At 44.0% G+C, this 18,671-nt stretch overlaps 1 protein-coding gene across 4 annotated transcripts in view; it reads right to left on the bottom strand.

Annotated features, from left to right (window-relative positions):
• Nucleotides 1-18,671, bottom strand: part of Recql (RecQ like helicase) — a 25,343-nt gene extending 6,672 nt beyond the window's left edge. The window contains exons 1-7 of one of the 4 annotated variants that reach the window (XM_028879877.2): nucleotides 18,590-18,671; nucleotides 16,552-16,599; nucleotides 10,058-10,258; nucleotides 8,657-8,836; nucleotides 6,607-6,713; nucleotides 4,003-4,201; nucleotides 204-370 (exon numbers count right to left, since the gene is read on the bottom strand). In XM_028879877.2, coding sequence (XP_028735710.1) covers nucleotides 204-370; nucleotides 4,003-4,201; nucleotides 6,607-6,713; nucleotides 8,657-8,836; nucleotides 10,058-10,258; nucleotides 16,552-16,567 — 870 coding nt within the window. In that variant the 5' untranslated portion in view covers nucleotides 16,568-16,599; nucleotides 18,590-18,671. The other 3 variants (XM_037204005.1, XM_028879878.2, XM_037204006.1) reach the window with 3 other exon arrangements.

Below are 18,671 nucleotides of genomic sequence, written 5' to 3'. Positions count from 1 at the left end.
TGTGACTTGCTCAAATTGTATATAAAAGGACGCATCACTTAGTGCAGTATTGTTTTCTATTGGGCCTAATGTAGATTATGCTGTACAAGACATGGATAAACTAAAGCACTAATGAATGTCCTAATAATTACTTCATGACATTAAAAACGATTCTACTGTCATTATGTAAATAATCACAATGAAGAAATGTAACCTCTGCATACCTCATAATAAAGATTTGGTCGGTTGAAAGATGCTGTAAAAGTCAAACACTTTTCCACACACAGGATTTTCTGTGCATCCTTCAAAACATGATTAGTTGCTGTTGCAGTCAGCCCAATCAGCGAGGTGTCGGGAAACTGGCGCTTCAAGATGCCGAGTGCCTTATAATCTGAAAAAGATGACATGGTCTGAGTCTCTGTGAACCCTCAGAGAATGAGAGCAAATCAGACCTTTAACACCACAGATGAGCAATGGCTCCCACAGAGTTTCTTGCAGAGTTAGCTGTAACTAAGTTGGAAGGACCTGCCACTCTTCTTGAATTCAGAGGCTTTAGTGCACTTTTCTTCAAAAATAATGTTCTTGTCAGGGGTTGAAATAATGTCCTGTTAAAAGCAGGTGCTGTGCAGATAATTCCTCTTGACTGAAACATTTCTGGGAGGCCACTCAGGCTCACGAGACTCACATGACTGAAAAGGTCTCTCCACATGGCTATGGAAGTAAACAATTACTGGGGGAAGGCAGTCTCTCCAGTAGTATAACTGCCAGTAAGTCCTACCCAGGACTCCAGTGATGCATCACTCATGAGTCATCACCCAAGCTGGGGTGAGCTTTTCAGTGACACAGCTGCCCAAATCACCCATGTTCCTGTACAACCTAAACTCCATCGCTCACCAAGCTGGACTTACGTGGAACTGTTTCTTTGATGTGTTACGACCTTCTCCTTCTGGGGTGAATAGCAGTGATAGCCCCAGAAAAGGTCATGCAGTAAGGGATAGTAGGTATGCTATCAAGTGATGCACTGTGGTATACTTGTTAAACAATAGGCTCAAGGGACAGTGGGATCATCAGAGCACTTGATCTATTACAACCAACAAGCTAGATGAAGTGTGTGATCATCATAGATCTACCTGGTACCACCCAAGAGTAGCAGTTCAGAGCAGAAGACAAGGTAAGGCCACTGCTTTTGGAAGAACCTGTGGCAGAGACACCATTCAGGCTGATACCTGTCACACACATCCAATCATGACAAGAGTGGTCCTTTATTCCCCTTCAGTACTTAAAAATGTTTGATAGAAATTGGAAAAGAAATGTGGCAGGAAGTGAGTACTGGAGAAGAAGACTACCTGGGAAGTCGTAGACTTCAGAGAAAGCATTTGTGTCAGGTCTGGAAGAATACACAAGGTCAAGCAGGAGGACAGCACATAGTGCCAATCACTGTGGAAACTGCACAGCAAGCAATTCAAGGAGCCAGATCACAGGGTATGATCTAGATGGACCTACTGTCCAATCCATTCAGAAAATTCTATTTCCTAGAATTCCTTCCATGTACAGTATCAAGAGCTACTTGTCTTTGAACATCTTCCTGGCAAGCTCTAGTCAACTTTGCTCTCTTCCACTCTTCCTTAGACTCTTCTTTCAACTGCAAGCTTCAACAGCTAACACTGGCAGAACCCTACAGCAGACTCCACAGATGCTCCTCAGAGGACAAGGCCTCCCAGAGGACTGGCTCGCCATGAACTTCCCCAATGAGGCCCCTTTGACCCTACGTGTGGCCCTCCCAGCTCTGGATTGTCCTCCTTCACAGTGCTCAGGAAAGTGCTCTGGATTACGTGCTGATCCTCCAGCTTCCCCTTCAGACCTCCCTGTGCTCAGTTCCTCCTGCAGCTGTGCAAGGTCTATGTCCTGTCTACAGACATCCTGTCACACTCACACTGCCTCGGATTTCTACCTCACCCTCACTGCAATGTTCATGTAGAAACCAGGCTTACGTGAAGCTATCAACAGCACAGCCAGCTGGTTCTATGAAGCCAGGACTCCATCTGACATGTCTCAAGTCAGACAAAGAACACCCAGGCTCATGTTTCAGAAATCAGTCTTGGATAGCAGTGCCAAGGTCACGCTAGAGCAGGAAAACACCAGACATGGAAAACCCTGTTTCATGGCCCCCAACGGATGCCTTCAGTGATGAACTGTGGCAACAACATGGTGAAGAAAATGGAGTTTGGGGCTGAAATACTTTAGCAGTTGCAATCACTGGCTGCTCAACTGCGTTTGATTCCTGGGACTCACATGGGTAGCTCAGTCCAGTCCAGGAGATCCAACACTCTCTTCTGGCCTCCTGAGGCACCAGGCACACACAAGGTGAACATACATACACAAGGGTAAAACACTTACGCATGTATGATAAATAAATCTAGAAAAAAATGTTGAGCCGGGTGGTGGTGGCGCACGCCTTTAATCCCAGCACTCGGGAGGCAGAGCCAGGCGGATCTCTGTGAGTTCGAGGCCAGCCTGGGCTACCAAGTGAGTTCCAGGAAAGGCGCAAAGCTACACAGAGAAACCCTGTCTCGAAAAACCAAAAAAAAAAAAAAAATGTTGAAAGATAATGGAGTTCTTGGGCTGAAATTTAATAAAAGAAATTACAACCTAAAAAATTCATTCTTCAGGCCATAAGATCACTGCCTCTGAAGAAATGTAAAGAAAGGTAAAAACAGACTAGAATTCTAGAAAACACTGATATTTAAGGAAAAAAATTAAAGACAAAAAAATTGCAAAGTAAGAAATTCAATAGTGTTTGTTACATGATGGTAAACAAGGGAGAAGAAAGTGGTGAGGTGAGAGGTGACCAGGATGAACCCCTCGGGGGACTAAAAATCCAGTACTGATAGGTGGAACCTGCAGAAAGGACAGCTGAAGGGATAACTGACTGACTGATGGAAAGCTGAGCTGTGGTGGAAAGCAGTGCAGTCATGTAGACAGCAGGAAGGGAAAGCAGCCCCTCAGCTGACACGGGCTGGCAGAACGGCCGCAGTCCAGGGCAGATGCAGCAGAGGCCAGTGGCTACAGCAGAGACTGCACGGGGAAAACATGGGACCCATGACAGATAAGCAGGCTCACTCAGGATGTCCTTGAGAGTTAAACATCCCAAAAGGAAAAGTGGCCAAGGTCAGGCAATAAGAATACTTAATTTAAAATTGTGGCCAGGTATGGTACATGCCTTTAATTATGACATACGGGAGGCAGAGGCAGGCAGATCTCTGTGAGTTCAAGGCCAGCCCCATCTACATAGTGAGTTCCAGGACTATACAGAGAGACCGTCTCAAAAACAAAACAAAACAAAAAGTAATAAAATTATGTGTGTACATCCATGTATGTATGATGTATATGTGAACACATCCACGCAGAGGTCAGTGATTGCCTTTGGTGTTGGTTCCTCACCTACCATTTGAGGCAAGGTCTTTTTTGTTGTTGCTGCTGTGCTGTATACACCTAGCAAGCTGGCTGGCAAGCTCCCAGGGATTCTCCTGTCTCCCCCTCCCATCTTGACAAAGGAGTGCTGAGCTGCTGGACTCAGCATTACATGGGGCCTGGGGATTCAAACTCAGGTCCACACATGGCAATGTAGGCACTTTACCATTGAACTATCTCCTTAGCTAAGATTTTTTAAAATAAAATAATGAGTAACTTTCTCTAGGACAACTATAGGATTAGTTTGGGAGCTGAAGTAGTACTAAAACGTCTCATCCAGCTTCAACTAGTTGGGTAGGATACTGAAAAACCCAGAAAACTGAGAATCCCTTCAAAGTCCTGTAAAGTCCTCAATAAACAGGAAACAGTCAAGAAGGGGTCTGGAATGCTAGAGATGTAACATGGGTTAGAGGCAGGCATCTCACAGGTTCAAGCAGGTAGATGAGATGCTGCAAGGATGAAGCCGGAGGAAATGAACAATTTCAACAGAGGCAGGCAATTTGACCATGGCGAGCTGAGCAAGAACCCAGACCCCAACGTAAACATGCATACCAGGCCTGAAATCATGTCCCCACTGACTGCAACAATGCACTTCATCCACTGCGATTCGAGTCAGTCTCCCAGCTTCATAGGCTTTCTCTAGCCTTGACATGAACATCTTGCTTTTTGCAATTTTCTCTGGAGTCACATAAATCAGCTTTAACTGGGAGTTTTTATTCACCATTTCAGCATGAACCCATTTCACATGCTCCTATTAAAGACAAATCAGACACAATCATTGTAGAGTCAAGCTGGTGGACCACGACACTAAGTGAAAAATGGATGCTCGTTACTGAAAAGCAACAGCCTGGGGCTCTTACTGAAGCAGATGCTGGCTCATTAAAACTGAAGCCACGTCCCTCTGTAAGCTTCGTGGCAGCTGTGCAAACGGTAATCCAGTGACTCACTTACTTCAGATGGACAAAGATAAAATCACAGTCATTTGGCAAAAAAAATGAGGAGAAAACATGAATGTGACAAGATTCTCCAATAAAGAATGTGTATAATTATAAATAGTTAATAGAACCCAAAATGTGAACCAAATACAGTAGCTGTGGCCATAATTGTAGGTTTTACAAGTTCACTCATTACATTTATAATTATATACCCATGAACAAAAATATTTCTTTTAATTCTAGCCATTTTAACAAAGTTATCAAATACCTGTTTAAATACACAGACCCTTAAGGACATTCACCATTACACATTCTATAGTATAAACACCTCAGACAGAATGCTGCCAGTGCTGCACTGAGCTTTCTTTTGTCTCTTCATTAGAGGTATGCACCGGGGCCAGCAAGATGGCTCAGCAGGCACAGGAGTCTGCCGCCAAACCTGAGAACCTGAGTTTGACCCTCAGGAGACACCCGGTAGAAGGAGAGAGCGACTCCTGCAAGTTGTCTTCTGACCTCCACATGTGCATGCACAGTGGTGGCATGCCCATGCCCTACTCCACCGACACACAAACAAGTGACACAAGGCAACACAAGAGTTACACACTGAAAATTTCCCATTAAAACATGAGGCCTTTAGCCGGGCGGTGGTGGCGCACGCCTTTAATCCCAGCACTCGGGAGGCAGAGCCAGGCGGATCTCTGTGAGTTCGAGGCCAGCCTGGGCTACCAAGTGAGTTCCAGGAAAGGCGCAAAGCTACACAGAGAAACCCTGTCTCGAAAAATCAAAAAAAAAAAAAAAAAAAAACATGAGGCCTTGGATTTGTTCACATGAATAAATCAAGGGTAAGGTATAGATGAAGAATGGCAACTATATGGCAACTTTTTTTTCTTTTTTTACTATTGACACTAATTTGCGTATTTTTAAAGAGTTTGAGAATAGAATTTACAAAACACAGATTGGAAGAGGTCTGTCCTTGTAGATAAGGGCAAGATGGTCCATCCCCACACACATACATACAGGTTCTTAGTAACTCAAGGTTCTTAGTAACTAAAAGTTCTTTGCTATTTGTGTGTGTGTGTGTGTGTGTGTGTGTGTGTGTGTGTGTGTGCTGTATGCATGTGGAGATGTTTAAATGTAGACAACATCAGAAGTCATACTCTCCACTTTATTTTTTGAGACAGTCTCTCACTGAACCTTGAGCTCCTCAATTAGGCTAGGCTAGCTGGCCAGCAAGCTCCAGGGATCCTCCTGTCTCCACCGTGCCAACTCCAGGACTACACATGGCAGCCACTATGTCTAGTTTTATATGGTCCCGGAATTAAACTCAGGCTGCCCTCATACTGCAAGCACCGTCCCCCATGAACCATCTCCCCAGTCCCTCCTTGCTCTTTTATAGTACATACCACAAACCATGTTAGCAAATGCTTCCTATGAAGTGCTAGACAGGAGGAAGGCTGTCGTGTGGGATGAGTATTCTCCATCAGCACTCAACTCTGAGTTGCTGTAGGAGCAAACCAGTGCCTAAGGGAATAAGCTTGCTGGTTCCAGCACAGGTTTACTGATGGACAATGGACACAAAATCTCTGTGACTTCACATGTCATAAAACACTGCTGCTTTTCATGGTTGTTTGCTGTGGGATGGTCTAAATGTCAAATTGCTCTGATTGGTCAATAAATAAAACACTGATTGGCCAGTGGCCAGGCAGGAAGTATAGGCAGGACTAACAGAGAGGAGAATTAAGGGAAGAGGAAGGGAAAGGGATCACTGCCAGCTGCCACCATGACAAGCAGCATGTGAAGACACCGGTAAGCCACAAGCCACGTGGCAAGGTATAGCTTTATAGAAATAGATTAATTTAAGCTATAAAAGCAGTTAACAAGAAGCCTGCCATGGCCACACAGTTTGTAAGCAATATAAGTCTCTGTGTTTACTTGGTTGGGTCTGAGTGGCTGTGGGACTGGCGGTAAACAGAGATTTGTCCTGACTGTGGGCAAGGCAGGGAAACTCTAGCTACAGTTGTTTGGCTTTTTTTTTTCCTATCTTTATAACTATAAAGGGCATTTTTAATGAATGGGTTATACAAAAATAGACAGTGTCCAGAACTAGCCTCTGAGCAGAAGACTGCGATTCCTGATACAGGGTTTGTAACTTAGAGACACAGCTGAGACTCCCCAATCAGTTAAGAGTTTATATCTGAAAACCCAAACCATACTCACATACCTTAGAGCTAGAAGCATTCAACATAGTAGCTGAAATTCCCAACTGTTTTAAAACCATCAGTTGATCTTCCATAAGAGAGATGAGTGGGCAAATCACAAGTGTAAAACCTAAAAGAGGAAAAAAAAAAAACCTACTTTACACTTTACACTCCCACCACAATGGGCTGCACCACTTACTCTCTGTACCTTGTGGGCCCTACCTACTACTCAGGCAGTTACTGATGCAGATTTATCAGTGTAACTATATCTTAGCTTCATAAATAAGGAGATGGGAAAAATAAATGACCAAACAAGATGAATGTAAGTCAAATAAAATATAAGACAAGACATTGGGCTGGAGTGATAGCTCAGCAGTTAAGAGCAGAGTTTCACACAGCACCAGGATTCAATTCCCAGCACACGGTGATTCACAACTATCTGTAACTCCAGTTCTAGGAGATCCAATGCCTCTTCTGAGCTCAGAAGACTCTCACAAGCATGTGGACACTGACACACACACACACACACACACACACACACACACACACACACACAGAGAGAAAAAACTAAAATAAGTAGTTTTTTAAGATAACAGAAATCTCTATCTTTCTTCAATGCCATAGAAACACAGATTTTAAATTTGTTACCCTCTTTAACAACCAATATAGAAAATCTCAATAAAATAACACTCACCAGGCCTAATACTAAACTGCTCTATCAGAGAAAAACTACCCCAAAACTGTCCACACAGTCTGTGCTGCTCCGAATGGCAGGTACACGTGGGCTTCACTCATCACATCAGATAACGTCAGCCTGGGTGCAAACCAGAGCAGCGCAGTGACAGAACCAACTCCGCCTGTAAGCTGCTCTGTGCTGCTCTATGCACAACTGCACGTCTCTGCTCTTTGTTCCTCACAGTCATCTGGCAGTGCAGAGACAGAGTAGATATAGTCACTCACATCAGGGTCTCTGCCCTGTCAGTCTGTCTGTCTGTCTGTCTGCCCCCCCCCCCCACACACACACACTGGCACCTTCTTTCTCATTAGGCACATGCACTCATTACATTTAAACACAGTCATGTCTCCTTTCATCTTTCAGAAATCCTCGACACCTGCAGTGGTCTGAATACTGATGTCCCTGGAAAGCCTTGTTGGAACCTAATACACACAGCCTTTGGGGAAGAGAGTAAGTCAGGAAGTCTGAGGCCTAGGATCAGTGTCCTGATAAACAAGGATGAAGGACTGGCCCTATCATGTGAGGATGTAGCAAGAAAGGACCACATCTGAGAGACAGGTCCATTCTAGACATCAAATGTGCTGCCACCCTGATCTTGGCCTCCATAACTGTGAGCAATAGACTTCAATTGTTTATAAATTCTTCAGTCTAAGATAGTTTGTTATAGCACATCAGACAGACTAATACCTCTCTCTGCTTCCCCAGTAGCCATTCTTTTCCAGAGTACCCCACTGTCAGAAGCTTGGCTTCCCAGTCACTCAGCCTCACTCACACTTGCTGTCTAGGCCCCTGCCTGATTTCCTAGCCAAAGACTAGTCCTGGCCTTTAATCTTTAACTTTTAGGTACTGCTTTTATGTGACCTTCTGCAGGCAGACATCACCATAACTCACTCCTCCAACCTATCCTATCCCTAGGCTAATCACAGCACATTCTCCTGATCGTCCTCCAGTACCTGGCTTGTCCTCAGCTTTCTGCAAGTCCCTCTTTCTCTCGGGTTCGGGGTGTTACTTGGAGCCCTCCTCTCTCCTCATGCCACTTCAAAGGACCCGGTTCACTTCAGTGGCTCCAGAGACATTTGCATATGGCAGCCTAGCTCATCTGGCCTGGAGCTATCTCACACCACGCTTCCCCCCACTCCAGCCCACCTGCATGCCTGTAAGCATCGTGAAGTCCATGTGCCCAACAATGACTTCACCATTTCTCTCGACCCTCAAATAAATTTTCTCCAGTGTGACCCATTTTACTAAATAATTGATGAGTAGACAAATGAAACAAAAATGGTCTAATGAGACATTATTTCTAGTCACTTCAAGTTCAGCCACTCGGGTGTACACACCATCTGAGCACAGTGCTGGCAGCTGGTAGCACAAGCTCTTCCCACCTCCTGTGGGCATGACGAGAAAAATGTCCTTTCTAGCCATGGTGACATTGACGGTTTCCAGCTGCAGGGGTCTGAACTTCTGCAGTTTAAAAACATTTTGCAGCACATTTTTAACCTTTCCAGACCACAGGAAATCTAGAAAGAGAAAAATAGGTTGAATAGAATAGAATAATCACAACTATAAAAGAGATATGAATGTAAATGGCCACTTTTTCCATAAAGCTACCAGAATATATACAAATCACACAAATATACATAAAATGTTTAACATTTATGAACTATCGAATGTTTATAATATTTTGTAATTAATATAGCTAAGTAGTCAAAACAAAAGGATACTGACTACTATATGGTTATTACATCAAAAATGAATTAAACACTTGCCAGTAACTGAAATTAGCCCACATGAAGGAGAGTAGTATTCAGTGAGGCATGTGAAAGGCCATCTGAATGGTGATTAGGGAGTCCACCGTACCCTGAAACCTCAAGCATGAATGAACTTAACAAAACTCTGGAATTTGTGTGTAAATGTTTTACATTTAGAGACCAGTACCAAAAAATAATCTACACACACACACATCAAAAAAAATTGTAATTCCTAAAAATATCTCATTAAAATTAGTAATAAATGTTTTGTTCAACATTTTTAATTGTTTACATTATATATATACATATATATACATATATACATATATACATATATATATATATATAAATGTATGGGTGGTTGCCAGCACATGTGTACCATGTGAGTGTTTGATTCCTTCAGAGACCAGAAGGTGTTATAGATATGCTGGGACTGGAGTTACAGATTGTTTTGAGCCACTATGCAGGCACTGGGAATCAAACCCAGCAATCAGTGCTCTTAACCACTGAGCCATCTCCCTAGCCCTTCATTCACAATTTTAAATTAATAATGTTTGTTCTCGGCTGGGTGTGGTGGCTCATGCCTTTAATCCCAGCACTCAGGAAGCAGAGGCAGGCAGATCTCTGTGAGTTCAAGGCCAGTTTTGTCTACATATTGAGTTCCAGGACAGCTACAGCTATGTAGACTCTGTCTCAAAAAAAGGGGGGGGGGGTCACTATGGCAAGGGTTTGGCTAACTTTTTCTCTTTGTATTGGTTAATGCTTAAAAATTGAGCTGATACCCTCTTCACTTTTTACACACTGACAATTGCCACTAAAACCATATGCAGAGAAAACCCCAATGTATATCCCAGGACCTGGATAAAGAATGGTTGGCCTGAACGCTCCCCATGCCCAACAAGAGCCAGCTTTATGTCCTGGTACAGACTGATCCACAGGGAGTGATCTGATTCTAGATTAAAGCGATCGGAAAGCACAGGACTAGCAGACCTTCTTTATTCCATGCCGCTGGTGAGGAGTCACAGTCACTATTTGCCGCTTCGGCGTCAGAGCCCTCTAAGCACTGCTTGATCTTCTTTGTCAGGACTGACTTTTTCTGAAGGAGCTCTTGCTGCCTCTCTGTAAGTTCTTGAATCTGGATGTCAATTGCATGGAGCTCATTGGTTACAGATTCCAGTTCCTCTGTTAGAGCTGGAGGGAGGGGAGCGACAGACAAGACAGAATGAACAGTGTGAGCTTGCCTACTGGTTTCTGGAAATTCCTGTATAAATTCCAAGCCTAAAAGTAGAAAGGCAAAGGGCTAAGAACATGTTCTAAAGTCACAGAGACCTGGGTAGTCTCTTTCCCTGCTAAGTGATCCCAGCAAAACCCTAGCCAACACCTCACTCTCCCCTTCCACTAAATGCTCATAATGTCCAATTATTAAGACCACAGTACTGCTAGGAAGAGTTAAGAGGGTCAACACACACAAGAAGTTTTCGATAGAGACCTGGTCAGAAGCTAAACATGTAATAAATGACAGCTGCCATTCTTATTATGTGACACAGAACTGGTTTAGCAGTCTCCTAAATCTCTCCAAGCAAGCCACCTGGTGACTGAGCCATTACTTCACGAAAGTCTTCATGTTTCAGCTGATGCAGAGCAATGATACAACCTGCCAATCACAAACAAGCAAGGAATATGTGAAATGAAAACCAGTGCTGTGGTCACCTGCTCTACAATACCTTGGCGACAAACTCACGAAGTCTCTGTGTGAAGTTCCACTATCAAAGGCAAGTATTGACCCAAGGATTGAAGTCATGGTGAAACTCTTGTTTATCCCACATCAATGGAAGCAAGAGAAATTTTAAAGCTAATGGTATCATATCACATCTGCCCAAACAATCAGTATAGTTTAATGCCTCTTCCTGGGATGAAATCTTGTGATCCTGATCTAAAAGGAAGAAATGAAGCAGCCATCAGGTCCACACCTGGATGGCAGGCATAGGTCAGGTGCTCCTGCATCTCATTCATGTCAGGGATCTGCTGGTGACCCTTGTTGCCATAGGTCAGAAGTCAGCTCCTGTGGTACCTGCTGAACCTTCGTGGAACAGCAAGTGGCCTGCAACTTCTCTGTGTTCCTGGAAATTTGGGGTAGGTTTGCTTGCAACTTTGTGTGGATGAGGTTTCAGCTCTTCAGCAGGACACAGCATCCTGGACATGATAGCACACTGCTACAAGTCCTAATGAGCACCAGATGAGTCCTGCACTGTCCTAAGTTCCAGCTTATCCTACAAGATGCAGCCACCCATGCAGGTTTGAATGGCCCTTACCTTCCCATACTCCATACCCCTCTCCCTTTCTCACTGTGGGCACAGCTAACCAGGACCCGCTGCCCAGCCAACTCCCACAATCACACATAGTATCTTACTGGTTATTGGTGGTGTCACTGTATCATAGCAGTGCTGCACCTAGAACCTCAGGTGTGCCACACAAGCCATCTACCCGACCTACAGCCCAAATCCTCTTTGTATTCTGTGACAGGGTCTCACTGACTTACCCAGGCTGGCCTTGAACTTAAAATCCAACCCCCTCAGTCTCCTGAGTACATTTTTTACGGGTGTTTATTACCTTCCCTCAGAAATCAATGTGCCCTGCCCCAAGAAACTAAGTTACCATCTGACCTGTGCTTCCTACCATTAGCACAGATTCATAAGACAGACCACCAGCACAATAGAGGTGGTATATGAAAAAGTGAGCTCAAACAGGTGTTAAGTGAAGGCAAGAACAAGGAGTACAAGTCTGTATTGCCCCTCATCAACCTCATGAACCTATGACCTCTCAGGGAGTTCCTGACACCTAGATTCCTTACATCTATTATTAGACTGAGGAAGAAAACCAACACAGGTTTAACCTAGAGGATTCTGTGTGATGAACTGGTGAGATGCTTAGGGCTGGGCAAGAAGAATCCTAGGAAAGCGGCACAGCGTCTGGGGAGGACTGTATAGGAACTCCATACGGGCATAACTGTGAAGACACTTATGTCTTGTGGGAAAGCCCATCAACAATAACGAAGAAGACGCTAATTCATCACATGGACAAAACCACCTGGACATCAGCCAAGGCCATTCTTGTACAAGAGCAAGAACACACTGTCTGTGTTACAGCACCAACATCCACTCACTGAGACTAATCTGGTTACATACAGGTCAGTGTCCAGCCTGCAGACCGCACACACTCACTGAGTCTACTCTGTGGCACCATTCTTAAAAGGAAGACCAGATGCCTGGCAGCAGACTGTCAAGACACTGGAACCTTCTATGATGGAAGTGTCTCACTCATGTACGCTTGCTCTGCACATGGGCTTGCCTTCCCTGGAATGCTTCTGTGAAATCCACCATACCTCAATTTAGAAAATGCCTTAGGGGCAATATTCATAATTTGCACAGACTACTTCTAACCACAGCTCACAAAGTTCTTGGGAAAGTACTGGCTAATTCACATCCCTCAGTGTTTAGAAACACAAGGTTGAGAGAATTAACAAAAAGACATTTTTAGAAAATCAATTGTAGCCGGGCGGTGGTGGCGCACGCCTTTAATCCCAGCACTCGGGAGGCAGAGGCAGGTGGATCTCTGTGAGTTCGAGGCCAGCCTGGGCTACCAAGTGAGTTCCAGGAAAGGCGCAAAGCTACACAGAGAAACCCTGTCTCGAAAAACCAAAAAAAAAAAAAAAAAAAAAAAAAAAACAAAAACAAAAACAAAAAAAAAGAAAATCAATTGTAGTGCTAGTGGGGTAACAATACTTTAAAAGGCTAGAGTAGTTTCTGCTTCTCTGTCTCTCTGTCTCTGTCTCTGTCTCTGTCTCTCTCACACACACACACACACACACACACACACACACACACACACACACACGCTCTCATGGTCTGCTCCACATCAGTGACTACTGATGCCTCTGCTGTAGCCTTAGGAAGCAGTGGCCCCTCCTACTGTGACCTCGAATGAGCCACTAGTTAAACTGCCACTCGTTCCTCAGGCTTTGCGTGCTACTGGTCTTGAGGCTCTAGGTACCAAGGAAAAGAGCAGTGCTCCAAAAACCAGACGCCAAAGGCCTGCACTTGCACACCAGAAAATCAACAGACTAGGGTGGCTGAGCTGGCTGGGAAAGTGGCGCTGAGTACTAAGGGGAAGGTGAGTCACTATTACACCACAGAAATAAGGAATGTGTCGGGAACAGGGGTCCATTGGGCACCTCCACCATTCCCATATATTCCTGTGATAAAGCTATTACAAAGTGACCGTGTTTAATAATTTTTGTAATAAGCACACCAATAAGAGAAGTCTTTGCCTAGAAACAAACCTTAAACAGCTCAAGTAGGAAGCTGGAGAAGGCAAAACTAAAACACCAACTCTGACCACTGAACACCAAGAACAAGACATGCATACCACATCTTTCTCCTTCATCTTGTGACTTGTGATTTCCTGGTTCCTCTCCTATTTCTCAAACACATAACATAAAACGGTTAATAGTAGTTAACTCCTACGTTAGGCTGTGAGTCTCAAGTTAACCAAGTGGGTGGGACTGAGATGAATAAAGACAAATCAGTGCTCTGGGAGGCTGTACAGGGGAGAGTTTCGCCATGGTAGAAGCACGATTGCATCACTGCCTGCATCTGTCAGTTCGGTAAGACAGAGGGCAAGTGGGGGAATCTGTGCTGTGCTGCCTCAGCCAGGGTGGAACTATACTGCCCAGCATCCCCTTCCCTGGGCAGTTCTAGAGAACCCTCCTTTCCACATCTCTGTATCTGGATGAGTGTCAGATCAGGTCACCTTCCTGAGATGGAACTGCTGCGAGATGACCTCAGGAAAGCAGCAGGGCCCACAGGGCCTCCAGAACCCGTCCTCCTTCAGTTCTCCAAACCTTCAGCCAGGCTGTGCGCAGAAGTACAGCAGCTCTAGGACAGTGCCCCCTACCCCTTCCAAACTGCGGGAGAACCATGGAACAAGTCATGTGGTAAGAACTAGCAGTTCATCTTCACAGACAGTAGTTTGCCTTTGCTTTCCCCACGTTCTAGGACTCTTCTGCCTGCCATTCAGGCACCTCAGGCCTAGTATCAGACACACAGTAACACAGAGAGGGCTTAACTACTTCCCACAGTCACGCAAGAGTTAATCATTAATCACTACAATGAATCTCTTTCCACAGACATGGCACTTCTGCTTCTCAAACCAAATACTGCCTCATCCAGTGTCAACCCCAAAACAAAGTCAGCACTGCTGACCCTCACACAAAGTCCTGATGGACTAAAAGTGTAAGACAATCTGGGTGTTGAGACCTACTCAAAATGATACTGTTTCTAAAGCTAGTCTATACAATACAGGTTACAGGAGGGGAGAGTAAATACTCGGTGAACGACTTCAGCAAGCCACAAGGGAGAACAAGGCAAGAGCATGGTACACTGCTGCTACCTCATCTCAAGAGCACGTTGACGTGAGTGGGTCACACACCAGTCTTCCTAAGCTTGTGGTTCATGTGTGGATGTTCTAGCAATGTCCCAAGCTGAAACTAACCAAGTACCTCCCTCTCATCAAATACAAAACAACAAACCAAAGGCAATTTCAAAGGGTGTCTCAAATACAGATCAGCAGACAGGTAGAACAGCAGAGGAAGCATACTAACTTCTTAAAATAGATCGGCTCCATTATTTGGTTAGTTTTAAATCATACTGGAAGAGCTGAAATCTGGGAAAGTAAAGTAAGACAAGGAATCCAACCATGACCACACTAAACTTACTCTGTTCAACAGCACCTGTTAGTCTCATCTTTACCATGAAGTAAAGCCTATTTGGGTAAGGACCAAATTATTACCACTGATCACTAACTTGCAGGCTGTGAGAACGAGTCCTGAGACAAAGCCAAAAACTTGGGTGGTTATATATCCACACTTACACTTAGGCAAACTGTAATGTTTTATGCCAGTTTGTGTGGTGGCTGTGTTCTATACAGAAGAAAAACCCTTCCGAGTATTTTCTAAAGAGAACTCAGTCTTGTTTCCCAGCTGGTAGGGTAGCATGCAGCAAAAGCCATAACCATTACACCACAGAAAAGACTGGAAAACCATCCTAGTTAACGTTCCCTGCCCCTGCCAGTGGGTCACCCATCAATCAAACCAAGAGCAAGATGGTACTATCACAGCACAGTCTGATCACGTGAAACCTGCAATAATAAAGGGAAACAGCTGATCTGAGGAAGGTCGATAATGGAGAGACTGCTTCTGGGAACTTAAGGAACTACCCAGAGAGCCACACAAAGCTTTAGATTCCAGTATGTTCAATGTTGCACAGTTCATATTGTCAAAATAGATAGAGCAAAAGTTCAAGTAAGTAAGGTCAGTTTTTAAAAAGTCACACATTTCAGGCATTAAAAATAGAATAATTAAACTACAGAATTTATTTATATTTTTTCAAAACACGGTTCAAAACTGTACAAATTATTAAAAACTTGGTTGAAAACTAATAAAATTGATGTCAATTAGCATTCATATTAACTGGGGCATTGGGGTTATGAGTGATTTATATTTTCTTCTTTATCTGTTCTCAGTCTCCTAACTTCAGTCAAAAATATTCTCAGAGCACTTAGGCACTGCTGATGGGAACATAAACGATGCAGCCACTGTGCAAAACAGCACCAGCTCCTCAAAACACTAAACATGAAATTACCATTTGATCCAGCCAGTGAACAACTGGAGAGACGGCCGGTGAGACGGCTCAATGGGTAACGCCTGCTGTGCTTGCCTGACGGCCTGAGTTCTATCCCTTGAATCCATAGTGGAAAGAGAACTGATTCCAGAATATTGCCCTCTGACCTCTCCAACAATGCTATGGCACACATACACCCATATTTATACCACAAACACACACACATAATTAAAAATCCATTGTAAGAAGAATCTTAAGACATTTCAATACCGAAGACTGTATTAGAATTATTCATAGTTTTCAAATTGAGCAAAAAAAAAAAAAATTAACTATTCATTAACAGATGAATGAGCAAACAAAACACAGGATATACATACAAAACGACATTATGAGCCTTAAAAAGGAAAAGTATTTTGACACACATTACCTTGAAGGCATAATGCCATATGAGGTTTGACAGACCCCCTGTGTAGGAGTCCCTAAAAGGTCAAGTTCAGAGAGAGAAAAGAGAACAGTAACTCTCCAGGGTTGGAGGAATGGAAGTGTGAGGGACTTTGTGGACCAGCAATCAGTCTGGAGTGGTCAGAAGGTTCTGGAGATAGACAGCAGTGACAGTCACACAGTGTGAATGCTCTGACCATCGTGACCCATTTGTTTACTAATACTGAAATGGTAAATTCTGTTGTGCACATAAATAAGACAGCTTTAAAGAATCATTTCTCGAATGAGAATTTTTCAAACTTTTTTTCAGTCAAAGAGTAAGTCAAAGAAGACAGCAACATATGGAGAATAACCACAACCACTAACCTGAGACAGAAGCCATTCTAAAGCTGAGCTGAAGATCCGAGTGTCCTTCTAAAAGTGAAAGAACAAATATGGCAACATTTTCTAACAGCAATACTGTTGGGGTTGGCACAGGTCCTGTTCAGCATGCACGGGCATTAGTGATTAGGCAAGGCAGGCATTTTTCAGGAGCAGATTCCTGTGTAACACACTTCCAAAATCATATTTACTATCAGCTAAAACTGTTATGCTGCAAACTGGGTATGTGCAGGAATGTATCCCTCCCAATTCTCCTGCCCCCCTATGAATAATGAACAGGCCTCCCTAACCAGTTCCTAACCCTTCCTTTGTTCCTGAAGAGCAGCATTTTCAAAACAATTCCCCTGTTCTCCCTGCCTCTGATGGCAATAAATCTCCACTCTTTCAGGTCTTACTTGCTCTGGCTTTGGGTTCACCAAGATGTGAACTCATGGTTTTTAGCTACAGTTTAATCTCCAGCACCACAAAACGAAATGCAAACCAAACCAATATAATCAACAATGCTCAGTCGATGACAATCTGCCCCTATTGCATGAAAAAAGAACTAGAAAGCAAACCGTTTTTAAAATCCTACAGATGTTGGTGCCGAATAGAAGATCAACAACACTCACCAAACATCCTACCGTTGCAAAGTGATATGGCCAAAAAAAAACAAATATTAAATAAATCTTTAAACCAGGTCCATGTGGACCTTAGCAGCATGACACACTGGTCATCTAAGCCTTAAAAGCTGGGATGGCAGAACTCATGGCCTCAACTCACAGAGGCTATGAGTCCTGGGTTATCCTGTTTCCCAGGTGCTCGGACTAAAGGCGTGCACAGCCATGTCTGGCAGGATTTATCTTACAAATAATAAGTCAGATATATTCAAATACCGAAGGTTAGGTAAAAACATAAATAGATGAACCACTTAGCATTTTACTGAGCACTTGCTTTAGAGAGTTACTGATAAACTCACCCTTAAGTGAAACTAGTATTCTAAGCAGGTCATTTTCAGGACCTCCTCTCTGCTACAGGGAGCTTACTCCAACTTCTCTAAATTTTGCTCATTTGAAGAGAGAGAGGGTGGGCGAGCAGCTAGTATTCTATTAGCTTACAAGAATATGAAACGGTTAAAATTGGGAGAACACATGATTTATATTAAATTTTAATGGCTAAAAGTTAAACCTGAATGACTTCTCTGAACTGTTGCACAGTCAATGACAATCTGTCACCATTACATGCAAAAAGAGAAAGAAAGAAAAAAGAAAGCATGTTATATTTTGCTTAATCTTGGATTTTGCTAAACCCAAGAGTGTACACCAAAGACAGATTCTGAGCCCCTCTATTCTCACTTGGACTGTTCGCTTTATCAAACCACACCCTTCCTGTACAATGCTGTTAAGTCAGGTTGAGCCTTGACTAAACGGTATGGAATGGCCACACATCACTAACGAGCATAAGGATGAGTATAAGTCAAGCCTCCTCCTTCCTCATGTATACCAGCATCTCCTCACCACTTCCTGGAGTGATAATACTCCGTCCATAGACCGTAACGGAAGGTCAGAGCAGAGACTGACTCTATTCACTTTTGTAATCAAACAGCCTAGCAAAATGCCTTTTGCAGAACCCGAAAACAGGAGCTCTCTCTTCGCTTAGGAGAGATGAGATATAAGTCCATTTCCTCCCACTCCTTCACATAATCTTTTTTTGGACTTTGCTGCCAAAAACCTGTCCCTTTTCTCCAAATTATGTAACTTCACAATAAAAGATATCTCCACACAAAATATATCCAGGAACTAATTAAGTTACGCAAAGGCCTGTCAGTCAAAAGCCTGAGCCCGGGCCGCAGTTATCAATGCGGGAGGAAAACGCAAGCTAACCCAGAGCGCGCCCCTCCACCCCGCTGCCTCCACAGGAGGAGGTGGAAGCGCATGCTGCAGCGGCCAGGGCTCCTGCAAGCGACGGCAGAGACGAGGGCCGGCTCCCACCCGTGCCGCAGACACCTGCGAGTCCACGCGCGGGGCGCGGCGCCTCCACGCACCTGTCAGCCGCTCCGAGGTGGAAAAAAAAACCCTTCCCGCCACCGGCCCTCAGCACGCACCCTTCCGGATCGGCCCCCTCCA

This window comes from Peromyscus leucopus, chromosome 3 (genome assembly GCF_004664715.2).
Source record: "Peromyscus leucopus breed LL Stock chromosome 3, UCI_PerLeu_2.1, whole genome shotgun sequence".
Taxonomy (NCBI): domain Eukaryota; kingdom Metazoa; phylum Chordata; class Mammalia; order Rodentia; family Cricetidae; genus Peromyscus; species Peromyscus leucopus.
Note: the sequence above shows the minus strand (reverse complement) of the source record. Positions and strands in the feature narration are given on the sequence as shown.